At 41.9% G+C, this 15,901-nt stretch overlaps 2 protein-coding genes across 5 annotated transcripts in view; one reads left to right on the top strand and one right to left on the bottom strand.

Annotated features, from left to right (window-relative positions):
• LOC139415375 (ATPase family AAA domain-containing protein 2B-like) overlaps nt 1-7,891 on the top strand; it is a 128,978-nt gene extending 121,087 nt beyond the window's left edge. The window contains exon 28 of one of the 3 annotated variants that reach the window (XM_071163479.1): nt 4,566-7,891. In XM_071163479.1, coding sequence (XP_071019580.1) covers nt 4,566-4,607 — 42 coding nt within the window. In that variant the 3' untranslated portion in view covers nt 4,608-7,891. The remainder of the gene's footprint in view (nt 1-4,565) is intronic. The other 2 variants (XM_071163480.1, XM_071163477.1) reach the window with 2 other exon arrangements.
• A 190-nt stretch (nt 7,892-8,081) lies between these two features.
• LOC139415376 (kelch-like protein 29) overlaps nt 8,082-15,901 on the bottom strand; it is a 341,932-nt gene continuing 334,112 nt past the window's right edge. For both annotated transcript variants that reach the window (XM_071163482.1, XM_071163481.1), the window contains exon 15: nt 8,082-12,330. In XM_071163482.1, coding sequence (XP_071019583.1) covers nt 12,147-12,330 — 184 coding nt within the window. In that variant the 3' untranslated portion in view covers nt 8,082-12,146. The remainder of the gene's footprint in view (nt 12,331-15,901) is intronic.

The following is a 15,901-nucleotide window of genomic DNA, read 5'->3' as shown; positions in this document are numbered from 1 at the left end:
CCATTTCGCCCAGCCCTACTGTCCAGGGAGCGTGAGCAGAGAAATTAAATGCAGACAGTTACTTGTAGCTACTTTTTGTCCAAAGTGTTGGTATTTCTGACTCCATATGGTCATGCCTGTTGAGCACAATCAGGAATACCAACACTTTGTATTTTCATAAATGAAAACACACTATTACTCAACAACAACACTAAAATAAAGTGCAATGTGCGTGCCTCATCTCGGGAGTTGATAGGATTGAAGTCATAAACAGCGCAATGCTTGACGCAACGAAGAGCTACTGGCAAAACGCACGAAAGTGCTGTTTGAATGAATGTTTACGCGCCTGCTTCTGCCTACCACCACTCAGTCAGATACTTCTATGCTCAGTCAGATTATATGCAACGCAGGACACGCTAGATAATATCTAGTAATATCATCAACCATGTGTAGTTAACTAGTGATTATGATTGTTTTTTAAGATCAATTTAATGCTTGCTAGCAACTTACCTTGGTTTACTGCATTCGTGTAACAGGCAGTCTCCTTGTGGAGTGCAACGAGAGAGAGGCAGGTCGTAATTGCGTTGGACTAGTTAACTGTAAGGTTGCAATCCCCAGAGCTGACAAGGTGAAAATCTGTCGTTCTGACCCTGAACGAGGCAGTTAACCCACCGTTCCTAGGCAGTCATTGAAAATAAGAATGTGTTCTTAACTGACTTGCCTAGTTAAATAAAGATATATAAAAAATTGGCGCCCAAAAATACCGATTTCCGATTGTTATGAAAACTTGAAATCGGCCCTAATTAATCGGTTGACCTCTAATAGCCATGGCTATAAACATACCTATTGCTCTTCTTTAGCCCAGCCAAAAGGGGTGCGAAGGGTTGCTTGAATGCAGAGGGGAGATTACGTTTTTTTTTGTGTGTGTTTCCATCTTGCTCCGGTGGTAGGAATAATGGGGTGATGTTAGTGTAAATGTGTTGGCAGCTGAATAGGCTATTCTCATTGAACAGTGGAGACATACTCTCGCTGTCCATTGCCGTTATAATCTACTGGGAAGCCAAAATGTTCCCAAACTGGAAATGTAAACGATGATGGAGAATCCTACTGGTTGCTCCACCCCACCACTCGCCATTGTACAGAACTAGTTCCCGGCTGCGCCTCACAATAGTACAGTTTGAAATGCTGCAATTAAGGTTAGAATTTTGATTACCACATGCACATAGGCTCTAGTTTTAGCCTGAAATGTTTTTTTTTTCAGCTCAGATTCACCCAAGAGGCATAAAACGCAGCATAGCCTACAGGCCAAGTGTATTTATTTATATATTCATTCGGGTTCACGGTGCGGACCAAACAGTTCGGTATGAAAACGTGTACCGTTATACCCCTAACAGAGACGCACACAAACGCAGACACACATTGGCCTTTAGAATGCACTTAGTTACTTTCTGTTGGTAAAATATGTCTGTCGTCTTCCCTCATCTTGTATGTGCTTGGCAGGGGGAAACAGAATGAAATGCTACATGTTGTACAAGAGCTTTCCTCTGGTGTTCCTAAATTCATGCTATAGCGCTCTAGTCTCCTGCTGTGGTCTGACTACTACCTTTCCCTAGATGGAATGTTCTCTGATGTTCTGGAGAAGTGAGGCGGGGGAGAAGGGGAGATTTTAGTGCACACTGCGCATTGATGTCCAGCGTTAGCCTGCCTCAACTTGACAGTAATGTGTGCGTTTGTGTGTCAGTTCAGTCTGTACGCTACGGAAGGTAAAACTGTTGCATGGGCGAAAGTAAACACTGCGTGTGTCTTCACTTGCGAGCGGAGCGTGTTTTGAGGTGCGTGTCAGTGACAGGGTGCGAGAACTTTAAGCCACATTCTATAGAGCTGAGCTGAGAGAAGCAGGGCATCTTTCCGATGCCTCAGAAAACGGTGGGTGTTAAAATCTGAAGAAGTAAAGATTTCTGTGATTTATTTTTTTTTCTTCTCAGATGCAGTGTGAATGGGTTGACAACACTGAGTTTACCAAACATTAGGAACACCTTCCTAATGGTGGGTAAAATCGCAGAACAGCCTCAGTTTGTCGGGGTATGGACTCTACAAGGCGTCAAAAGTGTTCCACAGGGATGCTTTCCCCGACTCCAATGCTTCCCACAGTTGTCAAGTTGGGCGGTGGACCTTTTCTTTTTTTTTTACTCCCCAATTTCCTGGTATCCAATTGGTAGTTACAGTCCTTTCCCATCGCTGCAACTCCTGTACGGACTCGGGAGAGGTGAAGGTCGAGAGCCGTGCTTCCCCCCGAAACACAACCCATCCAAGCCGCACTACTTCTTGACACAACGCCCGCTTAACCCGGAACCCAGCCGCACCAATGTGTCGGAGAAAACACTGTGCACCTGGCGATTGTGCCTGGCCTGCATAGGAGTAACTAGTGCGCAATGGGAAAGGAACATCCCTGCCGGCCAAACCCTCCCCTAACCTGGACGACGTTGTGCCAATTGTCCATGGGTCACCAGTGCCTTGCGCCACTCGGGAGGCCCTAGGGTGGTGGACTACTCTTGATACCTCCTACCAGAGACCCCATTCAAGGGCACTTAAATATTTTTTCTTGCCCATTCACCCTCTGAATGGCATATACAGTGGGGAAAAAAAGTATTTAGTCAGCCACCAATTGTGCAAGTTCTCCCACTTAAGATGAGAGGCCTGTAATTTTCATCATAGGTACACTTCAACTATGACAGACAAAATGAGAGAGAAAAAATCCAGAAAATCACATTGTAGGATTTTTTATGAATTTATTTGCAAATTATGGGGGAAAATAAGTATTTGGTCAATAACAAACGTTTCTCAATACTTTGTTATATACCCTTTGTTGGCAATGACAGAGGTCAAACGTTTTCTGTAAGTCTTCACAAGGTTTTCACACACTTGCTGGTATTTTGGCCCATGCCCCCGTGCAGATCTCCTCTAGAGCAGTGATGTTTTGGGGCTGTTGCTGGGCAACACAGACTTTCAACTCCCTCCAAAGATTTTCTATGGGGTTGAGATCTGGAGACTGGCTAGGCCACTCCAGGACCTTGAAATGCTTCTTACGAAGCCACTCCTTCGTTGCCCGGACGGTGTTTGGGATCATTGTCATGCTGAAAGACCCAGCCATGTTTCATCTTCAATGCCCTTGCTGATGGAAGGAGGTTTTCACTCAAAATCTCACGATACATGGCCCCATTCATTCTTTCCTTTACACGGATCAGTCGTCCTGGTCCCTTTGCAGAAAAACAGCCCCAAAGCATGATGTTTCCACCCCCATGCTTCACAGTAGGTATGGTGTTCTTTGGATGCAACTCAGCATTCTTTGTCCGCCAAACACAACGAGTTGAGTTTTTACCAAAAAGTTATATTTTGGTTTCATCTGACCATATGACATTCTCCCAATCTTCTTCTGGATCATCCAAATTCTCTCTAGCAAATTTCAGACGGGCCTGGACATGTACCGGCTTAAGCAGGGGGACACGTCTGGCACCGCAGGATTTGAGTCCCTGGCGGCGTAGTGTGTTACTGATGGTAGGCTTTGTTACTTTGGTCCCAGCTCTCTGCAGGTCATTCACTAGGTCCCCCTATGTGGTTCTGGGATTTTTGCTCACCGTTCTTGTGATCATTTTGACCCCACGGGGTGAGATCTTGCGTGGAGCCCCAGATCGAGGGAGATTATCAGTGGTCTTGTATGTCTTCCATTTCCTAATAATTGCTTCTTCAAACCAAGCTGCTTACCTATTGCAGATTCAGTCTTCCCAGCCTGGTGCAGGTCTACAATTTTGTTTCTGGTGTCCTTTGACAGCTCTTTGGTCTTGGCCATAGTGGAGTTTGGAGTGTGACTGTTTGAGGTTGTGGTCAGGGGTCTTTTATACTGATAACAAGTTCAAACAGGTGCCAATTAATACAGGTAACGAGTGGAGGACAGAGGAGCCTCTTAAAGAAGTTGTTACAGGTCTGTGAGAGCCAGAAATCTTGCTTGTTTGTAGGTGACCAAATACTTATTTTCCACCATAATTTGCAAATAAATTCATTAAAAATCCTACAATGTGATTTTCTGCATTTTGTTTTTCTCATTTTGTCTGTCATAGTTGAAGTCTACCTATGATGGAAATTACAGGCCTCTCATCTTTTTAAGTGGGAGAACTTGCACAATTGGTGGCTGACTAAATACTTTTTTGCCCTACTGTATATATACAGTATATCAAAAGTGAGTACACCCCTCACATTTTTGTAAATATTTGAGTGTATCTTTTCATGTAACACTGAAGAAATGACACTTTGCTACAATGTAAAGTAGTGAGTGTACAGCTTGTATAACAGTGTAAATTTGCTGTCCCCTCAAAATACCTCAACACACAGCCATTAATGTCTTTCTTCACCATGTTGACTAACCCTTTTAGCATGTGCTTGGCATCAACATTGTAATTAATTGAGCATCTGTTAGCATGTTTGTCTTTTCAGTTGTAATATGCAAGGTATAATTGTGTATCCAGATGTAAAGCATGTGCTACAAAGACCTTATTTTCTGACCTGTTTGTTTTGATGCTTTTGTTTTTCAGGAGATGGAGAGGAAAGTCCAGAATTTCATTACATTCCTGTGAGACAGCCAGGTTTACCCTGAACACACACACACAAGCGGGACAGAGACAAGCCTTTGAGCCAAGTACTTACACACAGAGCAAATATAGAGCCCTGGTCTTAGCATGAACGACAGAACGGGAAGACTTTTCTATGGTGCTATAGTCTCAGGTACCCTGGTCGGTCCCAAATCCAGTCAACAACCAAACAGACTCCTGGACACGTACACACGAACGGTGAAACGGACATTCCTGGTGCTATTCAGGTGCTATCCTAATCCTTGCTGCTGTTGGGAGTAACTTGGAAACTAACCAACAAAACAGATTGGGTGATGTCATATCTCAACGACGGCCTACTTTTAAACTGGGCACAGAGTAATCCCATTCACAGATTGTCACCAGCAGTGTGCGTATGTGTAGTTAGCTTGGAGGTTGAGACAGTCTCCTGTCTTGTCACCATTGCTGAGCCCATGTCATCTCTCAGTACGCTAGTGAATCAAGATTATAGGCCAGTCATCTCATAGATACAACAGCTTACAGATCATACTGAGTCATTAAAACAGTTTGGTTTGAATAGCCTCTGGATCTAATCAATTATGATTTTTTTTTTTATAACCACTGTTCTCGCTCCAAACATTGTCCAATGTTCATTGAAATGTTTTTAACATGACCATACTGTAGTGTAAAGTTGGCACTGCTGGGCTAGAATCAATTGCCAGCATGTACATGCGTTACAAAAACATCAAATCCCCATTAATAAGGGTGTTACTGAAATGCATCAATGGGAACTGAGGAAGCATTTGTTCGAGGTTTGCAGTGAACATCAAAATAACATTCATTGCTACGACTGATAAGTCTTGTCAAACAGATTGATGTGCTGCATCACAGTTCTGTGTAAAAAACACAAGCTGTGCCCTGCTAATTTTTATTTCCTGTCAATCCACACCTAACTGGAGTAACTCAAATGAAATTGGACACCTTTTGTAATTCGCACTGCCTAGCATGTGCTTTATTTTACCCCCAATTAACTTTCCTAAAGAACAGCTGTTAAGGTTTTTATCAACTGCTCTGTTCCATGTAATGCTGGATGTAGAAGTTCCCCTTAACTAACCACGTATCTAGGATCAAATGACCAAACTCTCAAGCCTAACTTTAACCTTGACAGTGGTGATATTAATCTGACCCAGGACCAGTGGATAGAAGTCTACTGTAGGAAAGCAGATCTGTCTTTTCCTGCCCACATGAGTAAAAATTGATTTTATTATTACTTTCATGTCAACGGATGCCACAAATTAGTCACAGCAAAAGTGGTGCCAATTTTCCGTGACAGTTTTTAGTCGACATTCATAGGAAATAAATCTTAACTCTATAAAGATTTAGATAAGGAACTTACGGTTGGCTATGTATTATGTTGTGCATTTGATTCAGAAAAAAAACGTTTTTCTATTGTATGATACATTGGAAACAATGTTTTGAATTGTTTGTGACGCTTCTGACCATGAACAAGGCCATTCAAGGCAGTGCCCTGTTGAGGTATAAAACAGCATTCTATCGTTTGAATTATTTTGTTGATGCTTTTTATTGTCTGTCTAGTAGGAGGGGTGTAATTAGCTATAGCCAGCCCATCCATGTTCACCTTGTGGTAAAGAAATGCATTTTTGTTTTTCAACTTTTTCTGGTCTTTCCTTGGCCATAGATGGATCCATGTTTTGACGAGATGTGGCCAGCCTCAGTCTTTTACATTCACAGTTAAAAGGGGGACTCCGATATGACATGGTTGCAGAACTAAAAGTGTTAAAGCACAAGGCTCATCTTCTCCACTGTTTTGGTGCTGTGAAGCAGATACTGTGTGTGAGCGAAGTCTTGCGTCTCACTCATCTCAATATCTGCGACAGTGGAATTTGGCTGTCTACCTTTTAATGCCAGGGTTCTTCAGGTCCTGGAGAACTACTAGGCATGCAGGCTTTTGTTCCAACCAAATCGTCATGGTGTTCTTCAGGCTTGACTACGATTGGGCAGTAATAGAATCCCGTATGCCTCGTACTTCTCCAGGATTGGAGAGCCCTGCTTTTATGCTGACTCTAACTCCACATCTGCCTTCTCTTGGAGTGCCAGGTGAAGATTTAACAATTAAAATAAACATATGCAAACTAGCATTGGAATACTGCAGAGATAGAGAAACAAAGCTACCTCAGCTTAATTTATTTGAATGCTAATAAGACAAACTGTTTACTGGGTGCAAACAGTATTTTGCCATGTTCTAAACTATTGTCGCAACACTCAGTACAGCTAAGGTACTGGATAATCAGTTCTGTGGCTGCTTCGGTAACCCAACAGTTTGTTTGGTTGGTTCTCACCTTGTTCAGTTTTTTTGTCTATATTGCATTTGAGCCGAGACGAAACATACAGCATTTAATTTCAAGGGAATGTCAAACTGTATATTTCAGTTCTGTAGACCGAGACGTCCTAAGATTGCTTTCCTTTCAGATCGTACTACTACACATATTCGCTAGTGTTGTCCATCAAGCCACAATCTCCTTTTTTTTCATTTGAGGGTAATTGTTTTTGTAGACTTGAATCTCCTTCTCGTGGTGATTTAAATTTGTATTTTATTTATTAATAATTAGACATGTTTTTACGTCTATCCATTAAACAAATTGGCAATAGTTGTTACTCGGTTATGAGTTTAGTGCTGAAGTGAGGTAGCGGACTAGCGTGTATTGGAGAATAAAGAAGTTTACAGGTGTCTCAGGTTTCTTCAGGCTACACATGACCTTTCAACTTTCCTATTTATTCCATTGTGGTGTTTGTTTTTCTTTAGTTTTGTGGTTGTGGACTGTGGTATACCTGGATGAGGTTAACGTTGACTTAATGGAATTTTTACATCAAAACAATAGTGTGTTGGTAGTGTAAATCTTATTCACGTTGCTGACACAATTTGGCAAGCATCTGTCAAAGTTTGTCAGCAATTTTTGTCCCTTAAGAATTGGGTTTCAAAATGTCATACATTTTTTTCATCCTCTCTTTGTTCTTGTCTATACAAACAACCAATTTTTGTCTGGTAGTTAAAGATTATTTAGTCCAGTATGCACACAATTTTCCATCACTACTTACTGAGTTTCTCATGTGGGATTTATTTAGTAGATTTTGTTTTCGTAGCATCACCATGTTTAATGATTTCTTCTTGAGGTTAAAGTTTATTGAACATCCTCTTCCCCATCAAATGTTACTTTGGTGCAAGTTGAGAGAAACTTTTACTGTATTTCTAAAAACTGCTGTGATATACTTGAATAAAGGTGCAAATTGTACTTTGTCAAGTTTTCATTCCCTCAATACTGGATGACCTTAATTGAGCAGTGTACCTGCCTGTCAAAGGACTGAACATACTCAGTTTGGCTTTGAAACTGAATCCTTTTACTTATAGGTTGTGAAGAGGTTAGCTATACACCTCAGAGTTTGATTGCCAAGAGTGATATTGCTCGGTTCAAAGAACCACTCACTCTACAAGGCTTTATTTATAAGACCGTATCAAGACATCTTCTGGCATAATGGCTTGTTTCACTCAAACAAAAAATACAACAGTTATCATGGTACATGTATTATATTTCAATAATAACATTTGTTAACTTCTCCATTTGGGGACAGATTTACAGACAAACCTTGGCCAAACTTGCAAACATCAGAACAAGTTTTAAAGTAGCATTCTATCAGATAATGGTTCTTGCTATTCGGGAAGTCCCTAGCAGTACCCATCAGAACCTGGCACACGTTAGTCCTATGCTTGCTAATCTCACCAAGTGGTAGGCTGGAAATAATCACTATCAAAGCTCAAACTTTTTCTCCACAGACCAATGGCATTTTGTAAAATAGGTAAACCTGGCCACCAGAGGGATATATTTTTAACCTCCACAATCAAGGTTTACTTTTGTTTCCCTTCACTCGGTCTGTGTATAGTGTCAATATTGCATGATCGCATCCTTGACTAGGCTGCGAACTCGTACGTCCTTTCACAACAATAAAGATGGAGATTTATGCAACATGTAAGTGGATATTCGTACATTGTAAAGAATGTCTATAATTGGTGCACTGAGGAGGTAAGCACAGAGACTAAGATATTATAGCTGCTGGTTCAAATCCCCTGGGGCAAGGTTTTTATGCGAAAAAAAAGCTCCACTGTTGGTCCTCGTGTCAAATAATGCATATGTGTCTAAGTAGATTCTAAAAATGCATGTACATGTAGGCTTACACGTCTATGGAATCAAATTATTTATGTATCGATGCCAGTAGCCTATGTGTTGGTCTGCAAGAGAGACTTCAACAAGAAGCTCCCCAGTCATAGACTGTTTTCTCTACTACCGCAGTGCCATGACTTGGCCTGTGGGTAGGTTTATGCCCCCCCCATAAATACTTTTCTTCCCTCTCTCTCGACTCTACTGAAGGACTCTTGAATAGCCTTTGTTAAACAGAGTCTGGGAACATCAAACGGGGGGGGGAAAGGAACCAGTTGGAAATATGCATTGGTACTTAATGAATGTCAGTTTGGTTGTCAACTAGAATGTGTAATCAGGTTCACATAAGTGTTGTGCAATTTAAATGTTTGAAAGTGAAAAGATTAAATGTAATTTTAGCTTCCAAATGAGAGAATTGGGTTTTCATAAGGTTAGAGCTCTGCTCAAATCAGTGGCCTGCCCCTGTGAAGAGACATGGTTATAAACACAATTTTCTGAAATAAGGTGACGATTAATATTGACTGCTATTGATGTAAAATATTACTAGGTCTTTCAGAGTTTATTCGGAAGATAACAGCTCTATAAACACTTTCGTGGTGCCCTGGCTTTCTAGTTAATTACATTTACATGATTAGCTCAATCAGGTAATATTAATTAAAGAAAGGATTTTATAGAATGTCATATCACTTAATCCGGCATAGACAGACAAAGACACGACATAAGTCTAGGACAAAAAGGCTTCTCAACAGTTTTTACTCCCAAGCCATAAGACTGAACAGGTAATCAAATGGCTAACTAGGCTATCTGCATTGTGTCCCGCCACCCACCAACCCCTCTTTTACGCCACTGCTACTCTCTTGTTCATCATATGCATAGTCACTTTAACCATATCTACATACTACCTCAAATAAGCTTGACTAACCGGTGTCTGTGTATAGCCTCACTACTGTATATAGCCTGCCTTTACGGTTTTATTTCTTTACTTACCTATTGTTCACCGAATACCATTTTTGCACTATTGGTTAGAGCCTGTAAGTAAGCATTTCACTACGGTCTACACCTGTTGTATTCGGCGCACGTGACAAAAACTTTGATTTGAAATGTATACGTGAACTTAATTTACAAGGTTTTGGCTGCACTTCAACACATGTTAAATGTAATTCTACAGTTCAAAGGAAAAAAATGACATCTCAACTGCAAAAATCACCAAGAGTCAGGCTCAACACCCTGACAACACTGAGCTAAACATCAAGTAACATTTTTGTTAACGTGTTTTAGTCAATTTGATTAGCAGACGGTGCTAATGACTGCTGTAAAAGGACACTCATGGAAAAGTGTTCCATCAAGCCCAACTACGTTAACGACAGTGGAGGCTGCTGAGGGGAGGACAGCTCGTAATGGCTAGAAAGGAGCGGCATCAAACACATGGAATCCATGTATTTGATACCATTCCACTCCAGCCATTAACACGAGCCTATCCTCGCCAATTAAGGTGCCACCAACCTGTGGTCAACGATATTCATTGGAATTAGAACCAGACATCATCATGGCCACCTGGAGATGGGTGTGTGCTAGTAGGTCTGGACAGGTGTGATGGAGTTGATGTTTGTAAGATGTATTGTTTTGAAAACAAATCAACATACCAATTTTCTTTTTAATAATCACGGCCACCTGGTGAGGTTCGCATAGGGCTACATTTGTCAGGTTATGAAATGGTAACATGTAACCTTAGATTACGTGCAACTATGTCAACAAGTGTAAGCATCAGCCAAATAAAATGGAACTAAAACACAAGGCTCGATTCAATCTGTAAAGCTGAAGCGTAACAGCTTCCGGGACAGAAATGTAAAGGTCATTTCCGACTGAGCCGACATATGAAACGTGAATGCAGTCTCCGCTTGTAAAGCTGAACTTCCACGACGCGGATTGAATAGAGCCATTAAACGTTTTCTAATAGTCGCAAGTATGGCCCCACCATTTTCAGTCCAACCTATCAAGTTTTTTTCTAAAAACATTTATACAGAATCACCTTCAGGTTTTAAAATATACATTTTTCCTTCCCATATTTACAGAATGTCCCCAAAACCCTCATCCATATCCCACCCAACAATGATATACAAATATAAAACAAAAGGATGGGACAAAAACAAAGATGGAGGATAAACATAAATCTAGTGAAACATTTTGATCCTTGGAGCCACTGGTGGTTATTGTGCTTTGGCTGTGTGGAGGAGAAATGCCCCATTGTAGTGTCTTTCTCAGACTCTGGGATGTCGTGATACAGGGATTCCCTCTCTGCCATTCCCAGGTAAGTCATCTGCCAACAGTGATGTTTCTGGCCCAAAAAGAGACTAAGTATCCAACGTGTCCTTTTAAACCGAGGGGGAAACAACATCTGTACAAAAAACAAGGCTCCTCACTCATCAGCTGTGGCTCTCTCGTCACAGATTTTTGTTTCATGAATATGTTTCTAAAACCCTGTGGACTTCCTTATCTCTCCACTGTCCCTTTAAGCACTGAGACATCTGCCCAGTTCTCCTGTTCTTCAAATGCCACTACTGAATGTCCTCATAAACCAAGGGAGCCCTCTGATTTGGAAAGAAGTTCCTCACGAACAGAAACCACTAGAGGAGTCACAGAACAAAGACTGGGATGGTTTTTAACATACTTGAGTCACAAACACATAACAGGCCTTTCAATTGAGGCGATGGAACTAAATTAACTATTTGTATGAAACGGAAGAGGAGTTAGCAAGAAGTTGGGAACAACAAACCAAGGAGCTTTTGTCTCGAGTGGCCCTGTGTCTATATTATGGGGGGGGGGATAAGCTACACTATATGATACATACAGTAGCTTAGGCACCAGTACCTGACATGGCCAAGTGGTTCAAGATACAGTAAGATGCCTACATTCTGCACAGGGGGTTGATGGGGGACTGAAGGGGTGGGGTGGGGGGGTAAAGACAACAACACTGGCGTCAAGTCCCGATTGGGTTTTAGTTGGATAGTCCAGCGGTGCTGACCGATCGACCCCCAAAAGCTGCACACAGAGTGTCCTGTCCTAACCAGACCAAAACGGTCAGGGGGGAGTTTTCCCGATAGCTTCATAGCTAACATGACACTTAGTTTGTCTCGATAACCCAGCACCACAGCAGAGGGAGACTAACAATAATTGTAAATGTTTGACAGTTCTGAGGGAAAAGTGAACAAAATTCGCCAAATGAACCTGAAGCACTTTGCTCTTCTACAAGAGGCATGGGTCTGGGTTGTCCAGAGAAAATAAAGCCACATTGGCTACAAAGCTTTCAGGAAACTCATTCATCACTGAACCGATCTCAGCCACTCTGGATGTACTTCTTGATGACGACACAGCCGTGTCTGAAGAGAGGGCAGGGCAGCGACTGGAGGAGCGTCCAGTTGTTGGTGTGGGGGTCAAAGATCTCCATGTTGCCCAGGGCAGGACCCTCGCTGCTCACAATGCCCCCCGTTGCGTAGATCTTACCATCCAGGATCACCGCACTGCAGAGAGAAACATTGAAAGACTTACATTTAGTCATTTATCAGACACTCTTATCCAGTGCCTTACAGGAGAAATTAAGATTAAGTGCCTTGCTCAAGGGCACGTCGGCTTGGGGATTTCAACGCTCCCATTCCAATACGCCCATCTTTTGGAGAATACAATTTAGCTCAGTATTTGTATTACTGAGGTAGCCTAGTGGTTAGAGCGTTGGGCCAGTAACCGAAAGGTAAGTTAAAAAGCTGATAAGGTAAAAATCTGTCGTTCTGCTTCTGATCGTGGCAGTTAACCCACTGGGCGCCCTGGATGTCGATTATGGCAGCCGCCCGCACCGCTCTGATTCAGAGGGGTTGGGTTAAATGCGGAAGACACATTTCAGTTTAATACATTCAGTTGTACAACTGACTAGGTTTAACCCCATTATTTATTTTACACAGTCTTTATTTATCAAGGGTGTCAATTATGGACCTGACTGTATGTTACAGTGTATATATATATACAGTACCAGTCAAAAGTTTGGACACACCTACTCATTCAAGGTTTTCTTTTTGTTGTTTTTTTTTACAATTTTCTACATTGTAGAATAATAGTGAAGATATCAAAACTATTAAATAACACATATGGAATCAAATAGTAACCAAAAAAAGTGTTAAACAAATCAAAATATATTTTATATTCTTCAAAGTAGCCATCCTTTGCCTTGATGACAGCATTGCACACTCTTGGCATTCTCTCAACCAGCGTCATGAGGTAGTCACCTGGAATGCATTTCAATTAACAGGTGTGCCTTGTCATGAGGACCACCACAGTAGAGGAAGACACAGAGTTACCTCTGCTGCAGAGGATGAGTTAATTAGAGTTACCAGCCTCAGATTGTAGCCCAAATAAATGCTTCACAGAGTTGAAGTAACAGACATCTCAACATCAACTATTCAGAGGAGACTGAGTGGTCGAAGAAACCACTACTAAAGGACACCAATAATAAGAAGAGATTTGCCCTGCCAAGAAACACGAGCAATGGACATTAGACCAGTCGAAATCTGTCTTTTGGTCTGATAAGTCCAAATTTGAGATTTTTGGTTCCAACCGCCATATCTTTGTGAGACGCAGAGTAGATGAACGGATGATCTCTGCATGTGTAGTTCCCACCGTGAAGCATGGTGGTGGTGGTGTGGGGGTGCTTCGTTGGTGACTGTCAGTGATGTATTTAGAATTCAAAGCACACTTAACCAGCATGGCTACCACAGCATTCTGCAGCAATACGCCATCCCATCTGGTTTGCGCTTAGTGGGACTTTCATTTGTTTTTCAACAGGACAATGACCCAAAACACACCTCCAGGCTGTGTAAGGGCTATTTGACCAAGGAGAGTGATGGAGTGCTGCATCAGATGACCTGGCCTCCACAATCACCTGACCTCACCCCAATTGAGATGGTTTGAGATGAGTTGGACCACAGAGTGAAGGAAAAGCAGCCAACAAGTGCTCAGCATATGTGGGAATTCCTTCAAGACTGTTGGAAAAGCATTACTCATGAAGATGGTTGAGAGAATGTCAAGAGTGTGAAAGCAGTCATCAAGGCAAAGGGTGACCACTTTAAAGAATCTTAACTATAAAATATATTTAGATTTTTTAAAACACCTTTTTGTTTACTACATGATTCCATGTGTGTTATTATGTTATTTCATAGTTTTGATGTCTTCACTATTATTCTACAATGAAAATAGAAAAACCCTTGAATGAGTAGATGTGTCCAAACTTTTGACTGGTATGGTATATAAACTCAGCAAAAAAAGAAACGTCCTTTCACTGTTGACTGCGTTTATTTTCAGCAAACTTAACATGTATAACTATTTGAATGAACATAACAAGATTCAACAACTGACTAACAAAAATTGAATAATGTGTCCCTGAACAAAGGGGGGGGGGTCAAAATCAAAAGTAACAATCAGTATCGGGTGTGGCCACCAGCTGCATTAAGTACTGTAGTGAATCTCCTCCTCATGGACTGCACCAGATTTGCCAGTTCTTGCTGTGAGATGTTACCCCACTCTTCCACCTGCAAGTTCCAGGACATTTCTGGGGTCCAACAGGTCCCAGACGTGCTCAATGCGATTGAGATCCGGGCTCTTCGCTGGCCATGGCAGAACACTGACATTCCTGTCTTGCAAGAAATCACGCACAGAACGAGCAGTATGGCTGGTGCATTGTCATGCTGGAGGGTCAAGTCAGGATGAGCCTGCAAGAATGGTACCACATGAGGGAAGAGGATGTCTTCCCTGTAACGCACAGCGTTGAGGTTGACAAGCTCAGTCCGATGATGCTGTGACACACCGCCCAGAGTTCAGAGTACAGAGTACAGGCCTCGGTGTAACGTTCATTCCTTCAAGGATAAAAAAGCGAATCCGACCATCACCCCTGGTGAGACAAAACCGCGACTCGTCAGTGAAGAGCACTTTTTGCCAGTCCTGTCTGGTCCAGCGACGGTGGGTTTGTGCCCATAGGCGACGATGTTGCCGGTGATGTCTGGTGAGGACCTGCCTTCTCGTCCTCTTGCTCAGGTGTGTATCGGGGCCTCCCACTCCACTTAATATTCTGGTTAGAGGCAGTTTGCGCTGTTCTGATAAGGGACCACAGCGTTGTACGAGATCTTCAGTTTCTTGGCAATTTCTCTCATGGAAAAGCCTTACGAGTTTCAGAAGAAAGGTCTTTGTTTCTGGCTATTTTGAGACTGTAATCGAATCCACAAATGCTGATGCTCCAGATACTCAACTAGTCTAAAGGCGGCCAGTTGTATTGATTCTTTAATCAAATCAACAGTTTTCATCTGTGCTAACATAATTGCAAAAGGGTTTTCTAATGATCAATTAGCCTTTTAAAATGATAAACTTGGATTAGCTAACACAAGGTGCCATTGAAACACAGGAGTGATGGATGCTGATAATGGTCCTCTGTACGCCTATGTACAGTTGAAGTCAGAAGTTTTCATAGACTTAGGTTGGAGTCACTAAAACTTGTTTTTCAACCACTCCACAAATTTCTTGTTAACAAACTATAGTTTTGGCAAGTCGGTTAGGGTCTAACAATTGTTAACAGACAGATTATTTCACTTATAATTCACTGTATCACAATTCCAGTGGGTCAGAAGTTTACATACACCAAGTTGACTGTGCCTTTAAACAGCTTAGAAAATTCCAGAAAATGATGTCATGGCTTTAGAAGCTTCTGATAGGCTAATTGACATCATTTGAGTCAATTGGAGCAGTAACTGTGGATGTATTTCAAGGGCTACCTTCAAACTCAGTGCCTCTTTGCTTGACATCATGGGAAAATCAAAAGAAATCAGCCAAGACCTCAGACAAAATAATTGTAGACCTCCACAAGTCTGGTTCATCCTTGGGAGCAATTTCCAAATGCCTGAAGGTACCATGTTCATCTGTACAAACAATAGTACGCAAGTATAAACACCATGGGACCACACAGCCGTCAAACCGCTCAGGAAGGAGATGCGTTCTGTCTCCTAGAGATTAACGTACTTTGTTGCGAAAAGTGCAAATCAATCCCAGAACAACAGC

The sequence above is a fragment of the Oncorhynchus clarkii genome, chromosome 8, assembly GCF_045791955.1.
Source record: "Oncorhynchus clarkii lewisi isolate Uvic-CL-2024 chromosome 8, UVic_Ocla_1.0, whole genome shotgun sequence".
Classification (NCBI taxonomy): Eukaryota; Metazoa; Chordata; class Actinopteri; order Salmoniformes; family Salmonidae; genus Oncorhynchus; species Oncorhynchus clarkii.
This window is presented reverse-complemented; position numbering and strand designations above follow the sequence as displayed.